The sequence below is a fragment of the Phoca vitulina genome, unplaced genomic scaffold (assembly GCF_004348235.1).
Source record: "Phoca vitulina isolate PV1807 unplaced genomic scaffold, GSC_HSeal_1.0 scaffold4, whole genome shotgun sequence".
NCBI lineage: Eukaryota > Metazoa > Chordata > Mammalia > Carnivora > Phocidae > Phoca > Phoca vitulina.
In genome coordinates, this window is record NW_022589707.1 from 51,526,938 (window position 1) to 51,546,905 (window position 19,968).

Genomic DNA, 19,968 nt, shown 5'->3' on the forward strand with positions numbered 1-19,968 from the left:
AAGGAAGGAAACCCAGATATAAAACATATGTAATATAATGCCAGGGGGTGAGGAGTGCTGTGGGATGGAGGATGATGGATACAGGAGTCTAGTAAGTCCTCTATTGGGACTCATAGAGGTGATAGGTGGCATTTTAGTAGAAACTTGAATGAGGTAAAGAAGGCATCCTAGGAATAGCTGAGGAAAGAGCTTCCTACACAGAGGAAACTGCTGGTTCAAAGTACCTAAGGAGGGAATATGCTGGACAAATTTGAGAAATATCAAGAAATCATATTGGGGAACTGGAGGAAAGAGATTGAGGAGTTAGTCAGAATTCTGGTCATATACGATCCTATAGGCTGGCAATAATAAAACTGGTAAGTCAGTCCTCAGCTATACTCCCCACTTTACCCTACAGCCTATTTATTATGGATGTAATGTGAAACCAGGAAGATTTTAGGAGAGGAGTAATGTTTATTTTTTATTTAACAAATACTCATTGAAGTCCTACTTTACACTTTTACTTCCATTGACATATGTGATACTCAAATGTCAAAATCCAAAACAGTCTTATGAAGGTTAAAATTCAAAAATCCAAATCAGTCAAAATCCAAAACAGTCTTATGAAGGTTACTAATATAATGTCAGGATGTGATATATGTAGTAAAATTAATAAAGCAGGTTAGGAGAAATAGAAAGTGTCAGATAGGTTTGGGTATTACAATTTTATATAGAATGACCCAGAATATTTGTCTGATAAAATGAGTTTTGAGCACAGACCTAAAACTTTTTAAGAGAATGAATCATACGATTCTGGGAAAAGAGAGTACCAGGCAGACAGAATAGCAAGTGCAAAGGGTCTGAGGCAGAGAATATATGGCACATTTGAGGAAATGCAAGGAATAATTGTGGCTGGAGGTATATGGGGGAGGATTAATGTTGCAAGGGATGAGGGGCATCACAAATGTGAGGCAGTGTGGGCAGATCATGCAAGAACTCATAAACTATTATAAAGAAGTGGATTTTATTCAGTGTGAATTGAGAAGTCACAATATGATTCATCTTTTAAAATCATTGTTATAGTTCAGTGAATTTGAAACTTTCTGTACCAATTCACCATTAAGTTACTTACTCTTTTATTAATTTTTTATTTCATTAAAAAATTCTGTTTCATCCTAGCTAATGTTCCAACAGGAAAAGGAAATACAAGGTATGCAAACTGAGAAGGAAGAAATAAAACTGTCTTTGTTTACAGATGGGATGATTGTATATGTATAAAATCCAAAAGAATCAACAATAACAACAAAATCCTGGAAATAATAAACAATTATAATAAGATTGCAGAATATAAGGTTAATATACAAGAGTCAGTAGTTTCCCTATAATGGTAATAAATAAGTGGAATTTGAAATTAAAAACATAATACCATTGGAACAGCTAGGTGGTTCAGTCTGTTAAGTGTCCAACTCTTGATTTCAGCTCAGGTCATAATCTCAGGGTTGTGAGATCAAGCCCCATGTCAGGCTCTGCGCTGGGCATGGAACCTGCTTAAGATTCTCTCTCTTCCTCTCCCTCTGCCACTCTGCCCCCACCTGTGCTCTCTCTCTAAAAAAAAAAAAATTATATTAGTATCCAAAAAAAATAAAATATGTATAAATCTGAGACATGTACAAGATCTGTGTGAGGAACACTTAAAAAAACTCTACTGAATGCAGTTAAAAAACTAAATAAATGGAGAGATATTCCATGATCATAAACAGGAAGATCTGATATTGTCAAGATGTCAGTTCTTCCCAATTTGATCTATAGATTCAGTGCATTCCCTATCAAAATTCCAGAAAATTATTTTGTGGATATTGACAAACTGATTCGAAAGTTTATAAAGAGGCAAAATACCCAGAATGGCCAAAATAATACTGAAGGAAAATAACAAAGTTGAAGGTCTGACACTACTTAATTTTAAGACTGACTACAAAGCTACAGTAATCAAGACAGTGTGGTATTGGTGAAAGAATAGATGGATAGATCACTGGGACAGAATACAGTGTGCAAAAATAGACTCACTTGAATATAGCCAGCTGATGTCTGACAAAGGAGCAAAGGGAATACAATGGAGTCAGTATAGTCTTTTCAACACATAGTGCTGGAACAATTGAACATCCACATGCAAAAAACAATCTATACACAGACTGAATTCACAAAAATTCACTCCAAATGCATCACAGACTTAAAAGTAAAGTGCAAAACTATAAAACTACTAGAAGATATCTCCTAGAAGATAATATAGGAGAAAACCTAGATGACCTTGGGTATGGTAAGGAGTTTCTAGATATGATACCAAAAGCCTTATGCATGAAAGACTTGGCAAGCTGGACTTTATTAAAATTAAATACTTCTGCTCTGTGAAAGACAGTGTTAAGAGGGTGAGAAGAAAAGCCAGACTGGGAGAAAATATTTGCAAAAGATATATCTGATGTGGGACTGTTATCCAAAATACACAAAGAACTCTTAAAAATCAACAGTAAGAGAACAACAACCAAAGTGAAAGATGTGCACTTGACCTTAATAGACACCTCACCAAAGAACATATACAGATGTCAAATAAGCATATGAAAAGATGCTGCACATCATGTAATCAGGGAAATGCAAATTACACAATAGTGAGATGCCACCACACATCTATTAGAATGGTCCAAATCTGGAACATTCATGACACCAAATACTGGCCTGGATGTGGAACAATAGGGACTCTCATTATTGCTGATGGAATGCAAAATGGTACAGCCACTTTGGAAGATAGTTTGTCAGTTTCTTACAAAACTAAATATATGATCCAGAAATTGCACTCCTTGGTATTTATGCAAAGGATTTGAAAAATCGTGTTCACACAAAAACTTGTACACAGGTGTGTAGAGCAGCTTTATTCAAATGTGCCAAAACCTGGAAGCAACCAAGATGTCATTCAGTAGGTGAAAGAATACATAAACTGTGGAACATCCAGGCAATGGGATATTATTCAGTGCTAGATAGAAATGAGCTATCAAGCCATAAAAGACATGGAAGAAACAAATATATAGAGTCCAGTACGAAAAGTCTACATTCTATATAGACAATTTAAAAAAGGCAAAAATATGAAGACAGTGAATAGATCAGTGGTTGCCAAAGTTTAAGGGAAAAGGTGGGGTGAATAGGTGGGACACACAATCTTTAGTGAAAATACTCTGTATGATATCATAATGATGGATTTGTGTCATTATGCATTTACCCAAATTCATAAATTTTTATCACCAAGAGTAAACCCTAATGTAAACTATGAAGTTTAGAAGAATTTATCAGTGTAGTTTCATCAGTTGCACCAAATGAATCACTCTGGTGAGGGAAGTTAATAATGGAGAAGGCTATTAATGTGTGAAGGCAGAGGGTACATAAGGCATCTCTGTACCTTCCTCTCAATTTTTGCTGTGAACTTAAAACTACTCTAAAAAATGAAGTCCTTAATTCTATTTCCAATGCAATGGATTGATTCTATATTGTTTTGAGAAATATGTTTGCTACTTGAAACAAAGGTCTATGATTTTGAAGTTCCTTTGTTAATCCTTATAGATATCTTCCCAAACCAATATTTAGTTATACCTTTTGTTTGGTGCCTCAGCATTTTTCACACTGCAGAGTAATGCACCATATTAAGATATGTGACAACTTCCAGGGAAGATGGTGGAGTAGGAGGATCCTAAGCTCACCTCATCCGACAGATACAACCACACGCACATCAGTGTAAATAACTCAGAAAAACAACCCAAAGACTGGCAAAACAGACTCTTCACAGATAAATGTAGAGAAGATACCATATCAAAGAAGGTAGGAAGGATAGAGACACAATTGGGAGCCAATGGGGCCACAGGACTGTCTGCAGGAAGGAGGGACACAAAGGTTGTGGAAAGGGGAGAGGAACAGACCACTACACTAGGTACCCCAAGCCTTGAAGACCTATACTGGGAAGATGAATCCCCATAACATTTGTGTTTGAAAACAAGAGGGGCCTAACTTTGTGAGTTCTTACAGTCAGTGGGGCTTAACAGCTAGAATTTTAAAAATCAGGGGCTTGGTTCTGGGAGAACTTGAGGGTGATAGGAAACTGAGTCCCCACCTTAGAGAGATAGCACCACACACAACCCCACAGAGAACAGCATAAAAGCAGCAGTTTGAATGACACCTGGGGTATACAGGAAGATTCATTTACTAATTTCAGAGCATGTGCTGAAGGGGTAGGTATTTTTTGGAGACTTCTCCAAGAATAAAGACCTAATCGGTGCCATCTCCCTCCCCCCCCCAATCCCAGCCTAGATACGAGGACACATGTAGGACCCAGCACAGGGCAACACTCTCCACCTAGCTAGCTAACAGCACACCCCACCCCTGCATGCTTCTGCAGATTAGGCAAATGGAAGTGAAAAGAAAGCCAGGGTAGCAATACTTATATTGGACAAAATTGACTTTTTTTAAATTAACATATACAATTGACTTTAAAACAAAGAGTGTAACAAGAGACAAAGAAGGACACTACATAATCATAAAAGAAACAGTCCAACAAGAAGGTAAACCTATTTTAAATATTTATGCACCCAACATGGGAGCACCCAAATACATAAAGCATCTAATAACATAAAGGAAATAATCAATAGTAATATGATAATAGTGAACTCCACTTACATCAACAGAAAATCAACAAGGAAACAGTGGCTTTGAACGACACATTGGACCAGATGGATCTAAGAGACATAGAGCATTCTATCTTAAAACAGCAGAATACACATTCTTTTCAAGCACACTTGGAACATTCTCCAGAATAGATCACATGTTAGGCCACAAAACAAGTCTCAACAAGTTCAAAAAAACTGAAGTCATCATACCAGGCATCTTTTCCAACCATAATGTTATGAAACTAGAAATGAACCACAAGAAAAAATCTGGAAGGAACACAAATACATGAAGTTCAATAAATTGCTACCAAATAATAAGTGGATCAACCAAGAGATCAAAAAGGAAATCAAAAAATACATGGAGACCATTGAAAATGAAAACACAATGGTCCAAAATGTTTTGGATGTAGCAGAAGCTGTTCTAAGAGAGAAGTTTATGGCAATATGGGCCTCAAGAAGCAAGAAAATTGTCAAATAAACAACCTCAACTTACACCTAAAGGAGCTAGAAAAAGAAGAACAAAAAATCCCAAAACAAGTAGAAGGAAGGAAATAATAAAGATTAGAGCAGAAGTAAACGAAATAGAAATTAAAAAAAAAAAAAAAAAGCAATAGAACACATCAATGAAACCAGGAGCTGATTCTTTGAAAGGATAAAAAAATTGATAAACATTTAGCCACACTCATCAAAAAGAACAAAAACAAAACAGAGAGAGGACTCAAAATCAGAAATGAAAGAGGAGAAATAATAACCAACACCACAGAAATACAAAGGATTGTAAGAGAATATTATGAAAAATTATATGTCAACAAGTTGGACAACCTAAAAGAAATACATAAATTTATAGAAACATAAAACCTCCCAATACTTAATAAGGAAGAAATAGAAAATTTGAACAGACTGATTACCAGCATTGAAATGGAATCAGGAATCAAAAAACTCCCAAGAAACAAAGATCCAGGACCAGATGGCTTCACAGATGAATTATACCGAACATATAAAGAAGAGTTAATACCTATTCTTCTGAAATTATTCCAAAAAGTAGAAGAGAGGGAAAAGCTTCCAGATTCATTCTGTGAGGCCAACATTACCTTGAGACCAAAATCAGATAAAGACACTACAAAAAAGAGAACTGCAGGCCAATATGTCTGATGAACATAGATGCAAAATTCCTCAAAATATTAGCAAACCAAATCCAACAGTACATTAAAAAAGTCATTCATCGCTATCAAGTGGAATTTATTCCTGGAATGCATGGGTGGTTCAGCATTCACAAATCAATCAACATGATACATCACATCAAGAAGAGAAAGGATATCTATCCTGCCACAACCATCAAACAAGAAGAAGAAATAAAAGGCATCCAGATTAGTATGGAAGAGGTAAACTTTTCACTATTTGCAGATGACATGATAGTATACATAGAAAACCCTAAAGACTCCACCAAAAAACTACTAAAACTAATAGATGAATTCAGTGAGGTCACAGGATACAAAATTAATATACAGAAAACCATTGCATATCTATACACTAATAATGAAGTAGGAGAAAGAAATTAAAACAATCCCATTTACAATTGCACCAAAAATAATTAAAAACCTAGTAGTGAATTTAAGGGGATGAAAAATCTGGACTCTGAAAATTATAAAACACTGATCAAGGATATTGAAGACAACATAAACAAAGGGAAAGATACTCTATGTTCATAGATTGGAAGAACCAACATTGTTAAAATGTCCATACTGCCCAAAGCAGTCTATAGATTTAATACAATCCCTATCAAAACACCAATAGCATTTTTCACAGAACTAGAATAAATAACCCAAAAACTTGTATGGAACCACACAATTCCTTAAATAGCCAAAGCAATCTTGAAAAAGAACAAAACTGGAGATATAATCCAGTTATGATATTGTGATATCATAATCCCAGATATCAAGCTATACTACAGAGCTTTAGTAATATAATAGTATGGTATTGGCAGAAAAATAGACACATAAGATCAAGGGAACAGAATAGAGAGCCCAGAAATAAGCCCAGGATTATATGGTCAATTCATCTTCAACAAAGGAGGCAAGGACGTGCAGTACAAAAAAGACAATCTCTTTAACAAATGGTGTTGGGAAAGTTGGACAGCTACATGCAAAAGGATGAAACTGGACTACTTTCTTACACAATACACAAAGATAAATTAAAAATGGATTAAAGACCTAAATGTGAGACCGGAAACCATAAAAATCCTAGAAGAGAGCACAGGCAGTAAATTTCTTTGACATTGGCCATAGCAACATCTTTCTAGTTATGTCTCCTCAGGCAAGGGAAACAGAAGCAAAAATAAACTATTGGGACTACATTAAAATAAAAGGCTTCTTTACAGCAAAGGAAACAATCAACAAAACTAAAAGACAACCTACTAAATGGGAGAAGATATTTGCAAATGACACGTCCAATAAAGGGTTAGTATCAAATACATAAAGAACTTACATAACTCAACACCAGAAACAAACAAAAAAAAATAAAAGCAAAAATAATCTAAAGAAGGGCAGAATACATGAACAGACATTTCCCCAAAGAAGACATACAGATGGCCAACAGACACATGAAAAAATGCTCAACATCGCTCATCATCAGGGAAATGAAAATCAAAACTACAATGAGATATCACCTTATACTGGTCAGAATGGCCAAAATAAAAAACACATGAACAAAAAGTGTTGGTGAGGATATGGAAAAAAAGGAACCCTAGTGCACTGATGGTGGGAATGCAAACTGGTGCAGCCACTGTGGAAAACGGTATGGAGGTTCCTCAAAAATTAAAAATAGAATTACCATACAATCCAGTAATTCCAATACTGGGTATTTACCCAAAGAATACAAAAACACTAATTCGAAAAGATATATGCACCCCTATGTTTACTGCAGTATTATTTACAATAGCCAAATTATGGAAGCAACGTTAAGTGTCCATTAATAGATGAATAAAGAAAATGCAAAATAAACACACACACACTTACACACATACATGCACACACAATGGAATACTACTCAGCCATAAAAAAAGAACGAAATCTTGTCATTGGCAACAACATGAATGGATCTAGAGGGCATAATGCCAAGTGAAATAAGTCAGAGAAAGATAAATAATATGATTTTACTGATACATGGAACTTAAGAAACAAAACAAAGAAAAAAAGAGACAAAACGTAAAACAGACTTTTAACTATAGGGAAAAAATGGATGGTTACCAGAGGCAAGGTGGATGGGGAGATCGATGAAATAGGTTAAGGGGACTAAGAGTATGCTTATCCTGGTGAGCACTGAGTAAAGTATAGTTTTGTTGAATCACTATATTATACACCTAAAATGAACGTAACACTGTATACTGGAATAAAAATAGAAATAAAAGTAAAAATAAATTTTTAAAAAGATGTGGCTATGTCTTGAGTTTTTTGGTTTTTGTTTTTGACTTGTTTGTTTTTTAGTAGGTTTAGAAAATACATCTTGTATATACAGATTTATTTTCAGGTAAGTGTTATTAAGATCATGAATATAGGGAATTTGACAATCTGAAAATTTATTCCTTAAAACTATGATTGCATTGAATGACCTTTGGGTTTTTTTGTTTTGCCTGGTACAATTTGAAAGGCTCTACCTTAGATTATGGTAGTTATCAACAGAGTTGATAGCAATTGGTTAGATTCTGGATATATTTTGAAGCTAATGCCAGTAGGATTTGCTGACATTTTTTATGTGAGTTGTGTAAGAAAGAGGAAATCCATAAATGCTCCAAAAACTTGGCTGGAGAAAATGAGTGAATAGTGTCATTTATTTAAAGGGAAGATTTGTGGATTGAGTAGACTGGGACATGGGGCTGGGGATTGATTTACCAGTTTTATCCCCTTTGTTTATATAGAGAATAAAAAGGGGTCAAATAGTTAAGTAAAATGCCATGAAGCCCGTAAATTTTAGTGCCTGTTTTCAATCCAACTTTAGTCTCACTAAAGATGTAAGTTGTGAAAGAAATGAGATTCTCTCATACATTACATTTGTAGTTCTGTGCAAAGAAAGTGTTGTAGGACCAGAAGGCGAAGAAGATTAACTAAAGCAGGACTCATGGCTGACTCTATGGACTTGGCTATCCTTAACACATTGGTCTACTGTCTTTGTCCCAATTTTAGAAGAGACCAGTAATCCTCTCTTCCCTATTAGGACATTTGGACTCAGAATGATTTTCTTGGTTGAATGTTTTTGGGGATTTATGTGCTTCAAGGGGTAAGAAAAAAAATGACAGAAAATTCCCTCACAGTTCTAAAGGATAGAAGTCTGAGATCAAGAGGTCAGCAGGGTTGGTTTCTTCTGGGGCCTCTCTTCTTGGCTGACAGATGGCCATCGTGTAGTCCCTGTGTGGGTTTTTTTTTTTTTTAAGATTTATTTATTTATTTTAGAGATAGGGGTGGGGAGGGGGGGGGGGGCAGAGGAAGAGGGAGAGAGAGAACCTCAGTCAGACTCCCTGCTGAATGCAGAGCTCAACTTGGAGCTCGAGGCTCAATATCATGACCCTGAGATCATGACCTGAGCTGAAATCAAGAGTCAGATGCTTAACTGACTGAGCTACCCAGGTGCTCCCAAGTTCCTGTTTTTATATCATCTTCCCTTTGTATGTGTCTGTGCCCTAATCTCCTTTATAAGGATATCCATCATACTGGAGTAGGATCCACCCTAATGATCTCCTTTGAACATAATTAACTCTTTAAAAGCCCTGTCTTCAAAAATAGTCACATTCTGAGGTACTGGGGGTTAGGAGTTCAACATGTAAATTTTTGGTGGACATATTTCAGCCCATTAATAAATAAACTAGCTGACTGAGAAAACAATAATGTTCTCATTTCATGAATATACAGAGAGCAGCTTCATTGGCTTGAGGAAGAGGCAGTGTTTGGTGAGGGGGGAGAAAGGCACATTTAGAGTCATTGACACCTGGTTTCCAATCCACTTAATCTTTCTAAAGCTCAGTTTCCTCATATGTGAAATGGGAATAATAATCCTTTCATTTTTATGTGGTTATCAAGCTTGAATAAATAATGAATTATGATACCTCATAGAGTCAATACTAAATACTAAAATGCTAACACTGGTTTTAAAGATCATATTTAAAGTACTGCAGATTTGTTCACTGTTTTTTCCTAAAACATTCTAAAATATTACAATATATTTTTCCATGTTTGTACAAATTAGAAATTATGTACAGAAGTCAAAAGAATTAGTTTAAAATATATAATTTTTGGAGTTGAATTAATTTTCTAAGTTAATTAAGTTTCTAAGTTAATTTTCTAAGTTAATTAAATTTCTAAGTTTGTTTTTCCTTATTTGCAGTATTCAAATAACAATAGCAGAATCCACATTGGATCATTGTGAGGCTTAAATAGATTACAATTGAGAAAACACTTAGTGAAGAGCCTGACACATAATAAGTAAAAAAAAAAAAAAATTACCTGTTATGTTATCTGGTCTCTCTGTTTAAATAATGTATTATCTATAATATAACAATATGAAAATTATTATGTTTTCCTTAAATGATAATTAATATACATTACTTGTTAAAATAATTATTTTTGTCAAAATGCAGTATTAAGTTTACTTATCCTCATATGAACATTTTTTTCTCATTGTTACTTGGAGATAACAATAGAACTTCATAAAGGATCTTAAAAGATTTATTACATAGCTGTATCATTGGGTATATGTACACGTGTACTATATAAACTAAAGCTAGGGAATTCTGATTATATGAAACACACCATGTGGATTTCTATTTATTAAATTTTAATGAAATTGTCTTTATATTTAATAAGATGCATACATAGGAAAATGAACACTTTAGATCTCAACACAGATGTATAGGCAATAGGGAACACTGAAAGGCCATTTTAGGCTTGCACAAGATATTAATGATCTTTCTTTAGATGAATAGTTGTCATCTATAATAAATAAAATTACAGAGCACTTTTATTTTAAAATTGTTTCTTTTCCTTAAGTGAATATCATATAATTTGAATTTTTTTAGTAGGTCAAGCTTATCACACTCCTTTTTCCTTCAAACTTCAATGTTTTTATATCTTACACTTTTTAAAAATAGTGAAAATTTTTGGAAGAAACAAAATCTATTAGAATTTGTACATTTTAACTACATTTTAAAGTTTCTTTTGTTGCCTTCTCAGCTTAATTAAATATTAATTTGACGATAGGTTTTTCCAACTTAAGAGATCGAAATCTCTTTTCCACCACCTAGAAAGTGACTTGGAAAAAAATCACTAAAACAGATTTATTCTTTCTTCTCTTAATGCTAGTAGGTAATTTGATTGTCCTTTTTCTTAAATTTTGAAGACTCATGCTTAGAATGCTTTCCAAAATGTAATTTTGTGTCATAGGCATTTTAAAAGCATGTGTATGTTTTTTCTTCTTTCCAAATTCACAAATCTTGCAAAAAAATCCCACAACTATCTATTTTCACAGTATATAGCTTGTATGATAATCATTTTTCAAAACAAATGCTCATTGCTAGCTCTGTACTTTGGAGCTATTTGAAGCATCAAAGAGGACATGTCCTCTAATGTGAAGTGCTTCTACTGTGAGTTAAGCAAATAGTACAGATGAGCCCCAGAAAAATACATGAGATATGCAGGTGGATGTTAAATCAATAAGAAATCTTATTTCATAAGTACTAGATTTTATTAGCAGTGATTTCTCTGTCTTTAAAAATTTAGGAAAATATGTCATTATGCATAATTTGATGGGCTTTACCATGGTGATAATATTGCTTAGGGAAAAAACTGACTCTAAGTAAGGACTTAGTGAACTGCACATAAAGCATAAAACCAAATGAGTAGAAAGTAGAAAACAAAGAATGTAAATGAGTTTAAGTAGAGGATATTTCAGTGGAGGCAGTGATACATAAATCATTTATAGCAAAGACCCATATTTAAAATTTTGCTAAAAAGGAATAGTGCAAGCAATCATCTAATTTAAATAAAACCAGATAATAGTTACATAGGCACATTAAATTATCATCGTAGCTTACTTTTTTTGACTAAATATCAGTAGAAAACTGGGGATATGAAAAAGGAGATATACAATTACTGATGTCAAGAAAAGAGATTAATATGAGAATGGGGATAAATAAGAATATATCAATGTAATGAAATACATAACCACAACATAACAGGAACTCATTGGAATGACAGTAGATATTGCTTAGATTTTAAGTTAATCACCATCTTTTCAGTGATTCTAAATACATACTTCAGCATATATACACATCAAAAACTTCAGCAAGAAGAGCTAATGAATATCACTCGAGGGGTTTTGCCACAAGTTTGTGGGTAAAGGATAAGTACTGAATTTTACTAAAATTTAAATGTAAGGAGGTTGTTTTATAGGTGACAAGAAGTTTTGCCATTTTCAAATCCTGTAGGACTCCAGATTCTTCACTGGAATTAGATCTAGTAAAATAAAATAATTGTGAACATATTAAGGCCAAATAAGTGTCGGACCTTCTTGTCCTATTAGACAATGAAAACCTGTCACTTAATGAAATGATATTAACAATGACTAACATTTACTGAGTTCTCTGAGTGTTTTTAAGTATTTCTCATAGATTTTCATATTTAATTAAAAAAAACCCAGATGTTTTCTATCCCAACACTTTCACAAAAGGGGAAACTAAAACAAAGAGAGTTTAAGAAACTTGTCCAACTCTCAGAGTTGATGTGCCAGAGTGTGGATATTTTGACCAGAGGCCATTGATTTCAGATTTCAGAAATGGGCTTTGCCATTTCTTTAGTGTCTTAGTAAAATTAAAACTTTTCATTAAATACAACATGTATGAATATCAACATCTATGCAATCTACCTATTTTAGGTTGTGTTGATATATATAAATCCTTAAATATCTTGGCAGGAAAGAAAATTTAAAGTTAGTGATTAGGTTGTTTGTGTCAAAATTTTTACTGAAAATAAGGATTAAGCTGCATTAGGATAAGATAGAGTAGGACTCCTTTCTCTTCTCATGCAATGTTATACTCTTATTGTAGTCCTCGAGCCTAGGTGGTGTTTGTTGGCTGATTGACTTGTGATGTGATACTTTTTGTGGCTGGGCATCAATCACAATCACCTTGGAAGCTTAAAAAAAATTAATACCTAGGTTATAAACAGAACCTCTGAAATTAGAAGCTCTAGGAGTGGGGGCTTGGGCTTAAATGTGGTTTTTGTTGTTGATGTTGTTTTAAGCCACCCAGTCTTTTTATTTTATTTTATTTTATTTTTTAAAAGATTTTATTTATTCATTTGACAGAGAGAGCACAAGCAGGGGGGAGGGGCAGGCAGAGGGAGAGGGAGAAGCAGGCTCCCTGCTGATTAGGACGCTGGGATCATGTCCTGAGCTGAAAGCAGACTCAACCAACTGAGCCACCCACTGTCATTTTAATGTGAAGCCCAAATTCAGTAACACTGATTACTCACTAAAGATACTGACAGAGAGAACAAGCAACATGTTATCTCTTTTGAAGATGAATTGACAATAATATGTATTTAAATATTCTAGAAATAAATAAATAAATAAATATTCCTAGATAGAGTTGTCTATGTGTATAGTTGAATAATTAAATGTATGTTGAAATGTAATTCTGTCCCCAGATACTTCACCATGAATTGTCCATTTTAAGGACTTTTTTTTTTTTTTAAAGATTTTATTTATTTATTTGTCAGAGAGAGAGAGAGTGAGAGAGGCAGGCAGAGGGAGATGCAGGCTCCCTGCTGAGCAAGGAGCCCGATGCGGAACTCGATCCCAGGACCCCTGGGATCATGACCTGAGCCGAAGGCAGATGCTTAACTGAGTGAGCCAACCAGGCATCCCAAGGACATTTAAAAAAAAAATAATGTTAGTATCCCTAAGAAGTTGAACAATAAATCTGTTACATCATCTAATATTCAGTTCATTTTTTAATTCCCCTAATTATGCCAATAATATCTTTTATGAAATTTTAATTAAATCAAATCAATATTTACCAAATAGTTCTTTTGTCTTTTTTTTTTTTCTTGGCACCTTTTGAGTTGAAACTGTCACCCCATTTTTTAATGCCATTTATATCTGAAGCATCCAGGCCAGTTGTCTTGTAAAATGGTCCACATTCTAAATGTATCTGACTATTCTTACCTAGTATTGCTTAACTCTACCCTCTGACCTCTGAGTAATCTGCAAACTGAATGTTAGATTTAGACTCCAGATTGATAAGACTCAGGATAAATATTTTTGGCAAGAATAGTTCATAAATAACGTTAGGTACTTCAGATTAGAATTTCCATAAAGCAGGCTGCCACACCATTATGTAAGATAATGAAAGATTATGATTGCTTTAGCCAAAACCCATGAAGGCACATTTTCCCCTTAATAAGAAATCAATATATAGGGACGCCTAGGTGGCTCAGTCAGTTAAGGGTCTGTGTTCAGCTCAGGTCATGATTTCAGGGTACTGGGATCAAGCCCTGCATCAGGCTCCTTGCTCAGGGGGGAGCCTGCTTCTCCCCCTGCCCGTCACTCCCCTGCTTGTGCTCTCTCTCTCTCTCTGACAAATAAAGTCTTTTAAAAAATCAATATATAAGTGTGTATGTGATTGTATATATATCATATATGTGTGTATGTCTGTGAGATAAACATAACAAATTTCTAGGAAAAAAATTGCATATCCAAACTGATTCAATAACCTAAGGAAAATATGAATTTTCCTACTGACCATTACAAATTTATTCAGGGGGTGTCTGGGTGGCTCAGTAGGTTAAGCATCTGCCTTTGGCTTAGGTCACTCAGGTCATGACGGGTCCTGGGATCAAACCCGGTGTTGGGCTCCCTGCTCAGCAGGAAGTCTGCTTCTCCCTCTGCCCCTCTGCCTACTTGTGCTCATGCTCTCTCTCTCTCAAATAAATAAGTAAAATCTTTAAAAAAATTCTAAAAGAATTCATTCAGTTGTCAAAAATTAGCAATTTTTGTATGTAATCAGCAATTAACCTATACTTTGACATGAGTCTGTTCTATTTTCACCAAACCTTTCATATAATGATTTTAGCTTCCATTTCTGAAAATTGCCTGAATTACCATTAGCATTATGGGGGTTGCAAAATGATGATTTTATTAAAAATGTGTTATTCCTTTTATAACCATTAGCTGGCATTTTTCTGTGTCTTATGGTGAACAGACATAGAATATGTGTATAGTATATATAATTTCATATTGATATCTCAAATTCAATTTTAATATTTTAGCATTTGCCCTTGACTTTTCATATTTGTATTTATATTCTCTTAAACTGAAAATCTTGACTTGTAATAATGTACTTATTTCCTATGTTATATAGTACACAATAAATCTTTTATAGAAAAATATCAAACTAAAAATTTACTGATAGAAGTTTAAGATTTCTTTTCAGTTTTGTTTTTTCTTTAAAGTGTATTCCATTATGAATGTAATCAGAGAACTCTTCAAAAAATTACTTGAAATACTTTTCTCTGGTTATGGTAACAGTTTGATATATGGTTAAATTAATTTGTTTCATTTATGTTCAAGTGTTTATATTTACCTTTAATTTCATGGTACATAAAATAGTTCAGAAGCATAAAAATATATACTCAGAAATATTGTTCCCATCCTTCTTCCTTTTACCTATTGCAACCACACTATATAATTAACCATTTTTGTAGCTACTCTTTATTCTTCCTGTGCATTTAATAAAAGCGTAACTACATCCACCAATCCCCCATACACATAAACATACACAAACATATATAAACATTTAAAGCATAAGTATTTTAAAATATAAAACAAGCAGGTACATACATATAGCTATGGACATAATTGAATATAACACACCCATAGCAGTATACACACAAACCATTAAATTTCTTAATCACAAGTCACATCTCCTATTTTATTGTCCTTTTATTAAGATATGTGTTAAACTCTTACACTATGATTATAACATTTTAAATTATTCTTGTGATTCTGTCATGTGAGGCTGAGCTCTTAGGTGTACACATATCCAGAATCATTACTTTTCCTTGATGATTTGAAAATTTTAACATTATGAAGTGTGAGATCCTTCTCTTTTGAGAGTACAGATCCGCATTGGTGTTCAAGCTCCCTCTTTTCTATATTCAAATTTTATTTACTTTGTCAAAGAAAAGACACTTGCTTAATAACTGTGTGGACAGTCAATGTCTGTTTTTTCATATGAAGCCTTTGTTCTTTATTCTGTAGAAGCAAATGTTAATGGATCACATGCCCCTCATCCTCCCACGCTCCTTTCTCCAGGGCCAGAAGGAATTCAGACTGCTTATTTTTATACTTACTGGTATCCTGGGGAAAAAGGTAAAGAAGAGTTTATAAAACCTGGACAAAAGAAGGATGTAACTTTTTCAGTTCTCCCAAGGGCTGAATCTTGGCTGACATAACTGACAGTTTTTGGACATACAGAAGGAAATGATGAGTTGGGCTAAATGTCCAGATGTGTGCTCAACAGATGTATAAGGTTACATTTGAAAAGGCAAGGAATGCAATACCTGTATCTTTAGAGAGGAAGTTGTAAATAGTAAACACATAACTCAGCTATCAACTGTAGTCTGATTTTTAAAGATTTTCAGAGTAACAAATACTTTTTCATCTCCTTAAAGCATTTTAGCAGTGCTTAGAAAAGTCCTTATATGTGTAAAATCAGTTCAAAAAGATCATAAATTGAAGTAAATCAAATGGAGACTTAGATTATAATTCTTGCTTTATCATCTTTAATATATGGTTGAGCATTTTTGATTAGTTTATTTTTACCATCAAATGTAAATAGACTTTTTTTTATCTTTATTCATCTATACCTGGGAATTTCTTGCTTTTCTTAGTGCTAAGCATCTTCATAAACACCTTGCAAATATTCTATTACCCATGCTAAGGAAAACTATTGAAGAAAAATAGCACAATTACTCCATTTCTTTTCAATCCTATAGAACAGTGCCATTTTTTAGCAGTTTATTTCTGAATTCTCTTAAGAACCAAGATGAATAATGTCGTAAAATATCAAGCAAAAAAAATGGAGTCCTTTCTACATGAGAGAGCTATTGTAGCACTATACTGGAATGCTCCAGTTTAGAATAGATACTGCCCTCATTTAAATATTCATTCATATACATCAAAATATTCTTTTCTGTTCTAAATGGTTACCATGCCTTGCATGCTTCTTAGAAGCCAAAACATACGTCCATGGGAATGACAACACAGCACATCCTAATTCGGGAATTTTAAAGGCCTCTGGGATTTAAAGTCGACACTTCTTTGGCTGAGCTCCAGCACACAACTGAACTGGGAAGAAGAAAGAAGCCATTTGGGTTCTGTGTTTCCCTCCATCTCATGTAGTTCTGGAGAGAAAAATGATGTCCAAGGTAAAAGTATGACGTCTTGCTCAGATTGTAAAACGTTAATTTGAAATGAATTAAGTAGGCAATCTTTAATAAAGAGAAAGTTGTCGATGGAAATTCACCTAAGGGTTGGACCAGTCGGACTATTAGTTGGACTACCTTATAGTAGTCTCAGGAGCACAGAAAGTGATTCTTCATATTGGAAGAGAAATTTTAGAACTCACAGCATTTTCTTTTCATCCTTTGTAAACACAGCCAAAGGAGGAGCTACTTCTCTAGGATTTAACTTCCTCCTATTTCCGACCGGTGGTGGGAGCAAGAAGTGAGGAGGAAAACTACAGAAAGAGGAGTTGAGAACTGGGTAAGATGTTCAGGCATCAGGGGGTTCATTGACATTTCCCCTCTCCCAGGACAGCCTCCTAATGTAACATAGATGTTGCTTCCCTTGATTGTGTTTAAGTTCAGAGATGGGGGCGGGGAGGGTGGGCAAGCTGCCAAAAAAGTTGACCTGTTTCTGGAAAAGTGTCTACATTTCAATCACTACCTCCAAAGGCCATAGGGAGGGATGGTTAGTTTAGTTATTCTAATATACCACTACAAGTCTTTTTCTTCCCTCACTGATATTAAGTAGCTATGCATATGGCAGGTTTTACTCGTCAAGATATAAAAACATTTTCACATATTCATATGCTCTTTTAAGACATTCATTTAGGGGCAGCTGGGTGGCTCAGTCGTTAAGCGTCTGCCTTCGGCTCAGGTCATGATCCCACGGTCCTGGGATCAAGCCCCGCATCGGGCTCCCTGCTCAGCGGGAAGCCTGCTTCCCCTCTCACACTCCCCCTGCTTGTGTTCCCTCTCTCTCTGTCTCTCTCTCTGTCAAATAAATAAATAAAATCTTTAAAAAAAAAAAAAAAAAGACATTCATTTAGTTTCTTTCCTGATCTTTAGATGCCTTTACTTTCCAGAGAGGCAGTTTCATCAAGAGGATAAGAGGAGAGATTTTAAAGTCAGACTTGATTTCAAATTCTGACTCTATCATCTATTAATTATTGTGACCTTGTACAAACTACCTAATTTCTCTGAGTCTCAATTTATTAATTTTTAAAATGTGCATTAATATTACGTACCTCTCAAAATGTGAGATCCAATGAAATAATTACATGTTCAAAGGCTGGCACATAGCAGTGATAATTGTTTTAATTGTTATTACTCATATATACAATAAGAATGTGGCAACCATTCCAAGAGCTCCAGAATTCCAGACTGTAAGAGTTAGTGCTCATTGATTAAGATGCTTTGTCTCACTGATTCCATATAGCCTCAGAACTTTTTCTTAACAGGCTACTGTAAATAACTACTTCCAAGGATGGAACTTACATTCTGACACTTTACAAGAATATAAAAAGATGAGAGAAGGGATCTTGTCTTACTCGTCTTTGAAAGGGCAACATCAAGTACTAGGTGGTATATTCTATATGTTTGTAAGTATTTTGTGAACTAATATTCTATATGAGTACTAATAATTATACTACTTTGCATTTCCATTTTATGTTTCTTTAAAGATTAAAATAATGCTTTTCCCTTATACCTTCTGGTCTTGAATTGTTTGATTTAAGATATTTAATTTAAATGAAATAATATTTATTTTTTAAATGATTTAAGAGATGGTATTTTCATTACAATGAAAAAATTAGATATATTTTTACTTCTGAATATCTAGTCAAGAGAAGCAGGGTAGGTAGAGTTAGTGGGCCAGGAGTTTCTGAGTTCCATTTTGGACATGTTAAAGTTGAGATGTCTATTAGACCCTCAAGTAGAAATGTCAAGGAGCAAGTTTTATGTAAGATTGGCATTCAGGGAAGAGGTCCGGGCTGGAGATATAAATGAGCACATCTTTAGCATATTGATGGTATTTTAAACTCTGAGAAAGACTGAGATCCAAAGAATGAGTCTAGAGAGAGAAAAATCTCCAAAAGCTGAGACTTGTGGTATTCCATTGTTTGTATTTAGAGGTACTAGGGAGGAAGCAGCAAAGTAGACTGGAAAAGAAACAGAAAAATCACAGGAGGGTGTGGTTTATGGTCCTAAAAGAAGGTGAAGAAGGTGTATCAAGGAGAAGCTCATGATGAAGTATGTCAAATTCTGAGAGATTCCTGGTTTAGAAACAGTAGGCCAGGTTACTGGGACTAACTTCTTTTCTGAGGGCAGCTTAAAACTTCTGGATGAATATAGAAGCTGTCTTAATGTTTTCAGAGAGATATCCAAATAGTGAGAATCATTAGGCCGAATCTTGAAGACAGTAAGGACACAGAAAATTAAGGTAGCGTTCCAATCCATTTTTATTGTTTGGGCATCTGGTAGTCCTGAAGAGAGTGTGAAAATGAGTGGTGATTTTGGTTTTCTTTGGGAGCAAAGGGGTAGAAGTTAACCTAAGACCTCAGAGAGTCAGGGTCAAACAGATATGAACCAACACCATCACTCACACACCCACCAGAATGGGGGAGAATTGTCTTGGTGCAGGGAAACAGGGGAAATCAAGAAATATAAAAGCAAAATTAGTCTCTAAGCATTTGCAAATCACACACCAACCCAAACAGATAATCATAGCCAAAATGTACCCTGCCAGATTTACCTAAGACGTTTGAAGCCACGAATGTAGTTCAAAGTGGTGCTGTGGATAGCTGACAACAAATAACACAAATGGGTCTGGAAAAATACTGATGCTTGCCTATGCCTCAGTTATGTTTTCAAAAGCAATGACCAGCACACATCAAAGAAAATCAGGCACACAAGGAAACAGTAATTATATTTAACAACTAGCAAAAGCAAGAGACGAATGA

At 34.5% G+C, this 19,968-nt stretch overlaps 1 protein-coding gene across 1 annotated transcript in view; it reads left to right on the forward strand.

The window, feature by feature from the left end:
* The window catches only part of LOC116630646 (alkylglycerol monooxygenase-like), a 36,461-nt gene extending 20,284 nt beyond the window's left edge, over window positions 1-16,177 (forward strand). The window contains exon 5 of the mRNA XM_032401313.1: window positions 15,984-16,177. Coding sequence (XP_032257204.1) covers window positions 15,984-16,177 — 194 coding nt within the window. The remainder of the gene's footprint in view (window positions 1-15,983) is intronic.
* The last annotated feature ends 3,791 nt before the right edge of the window (window positions 16,178-19,968 follow it).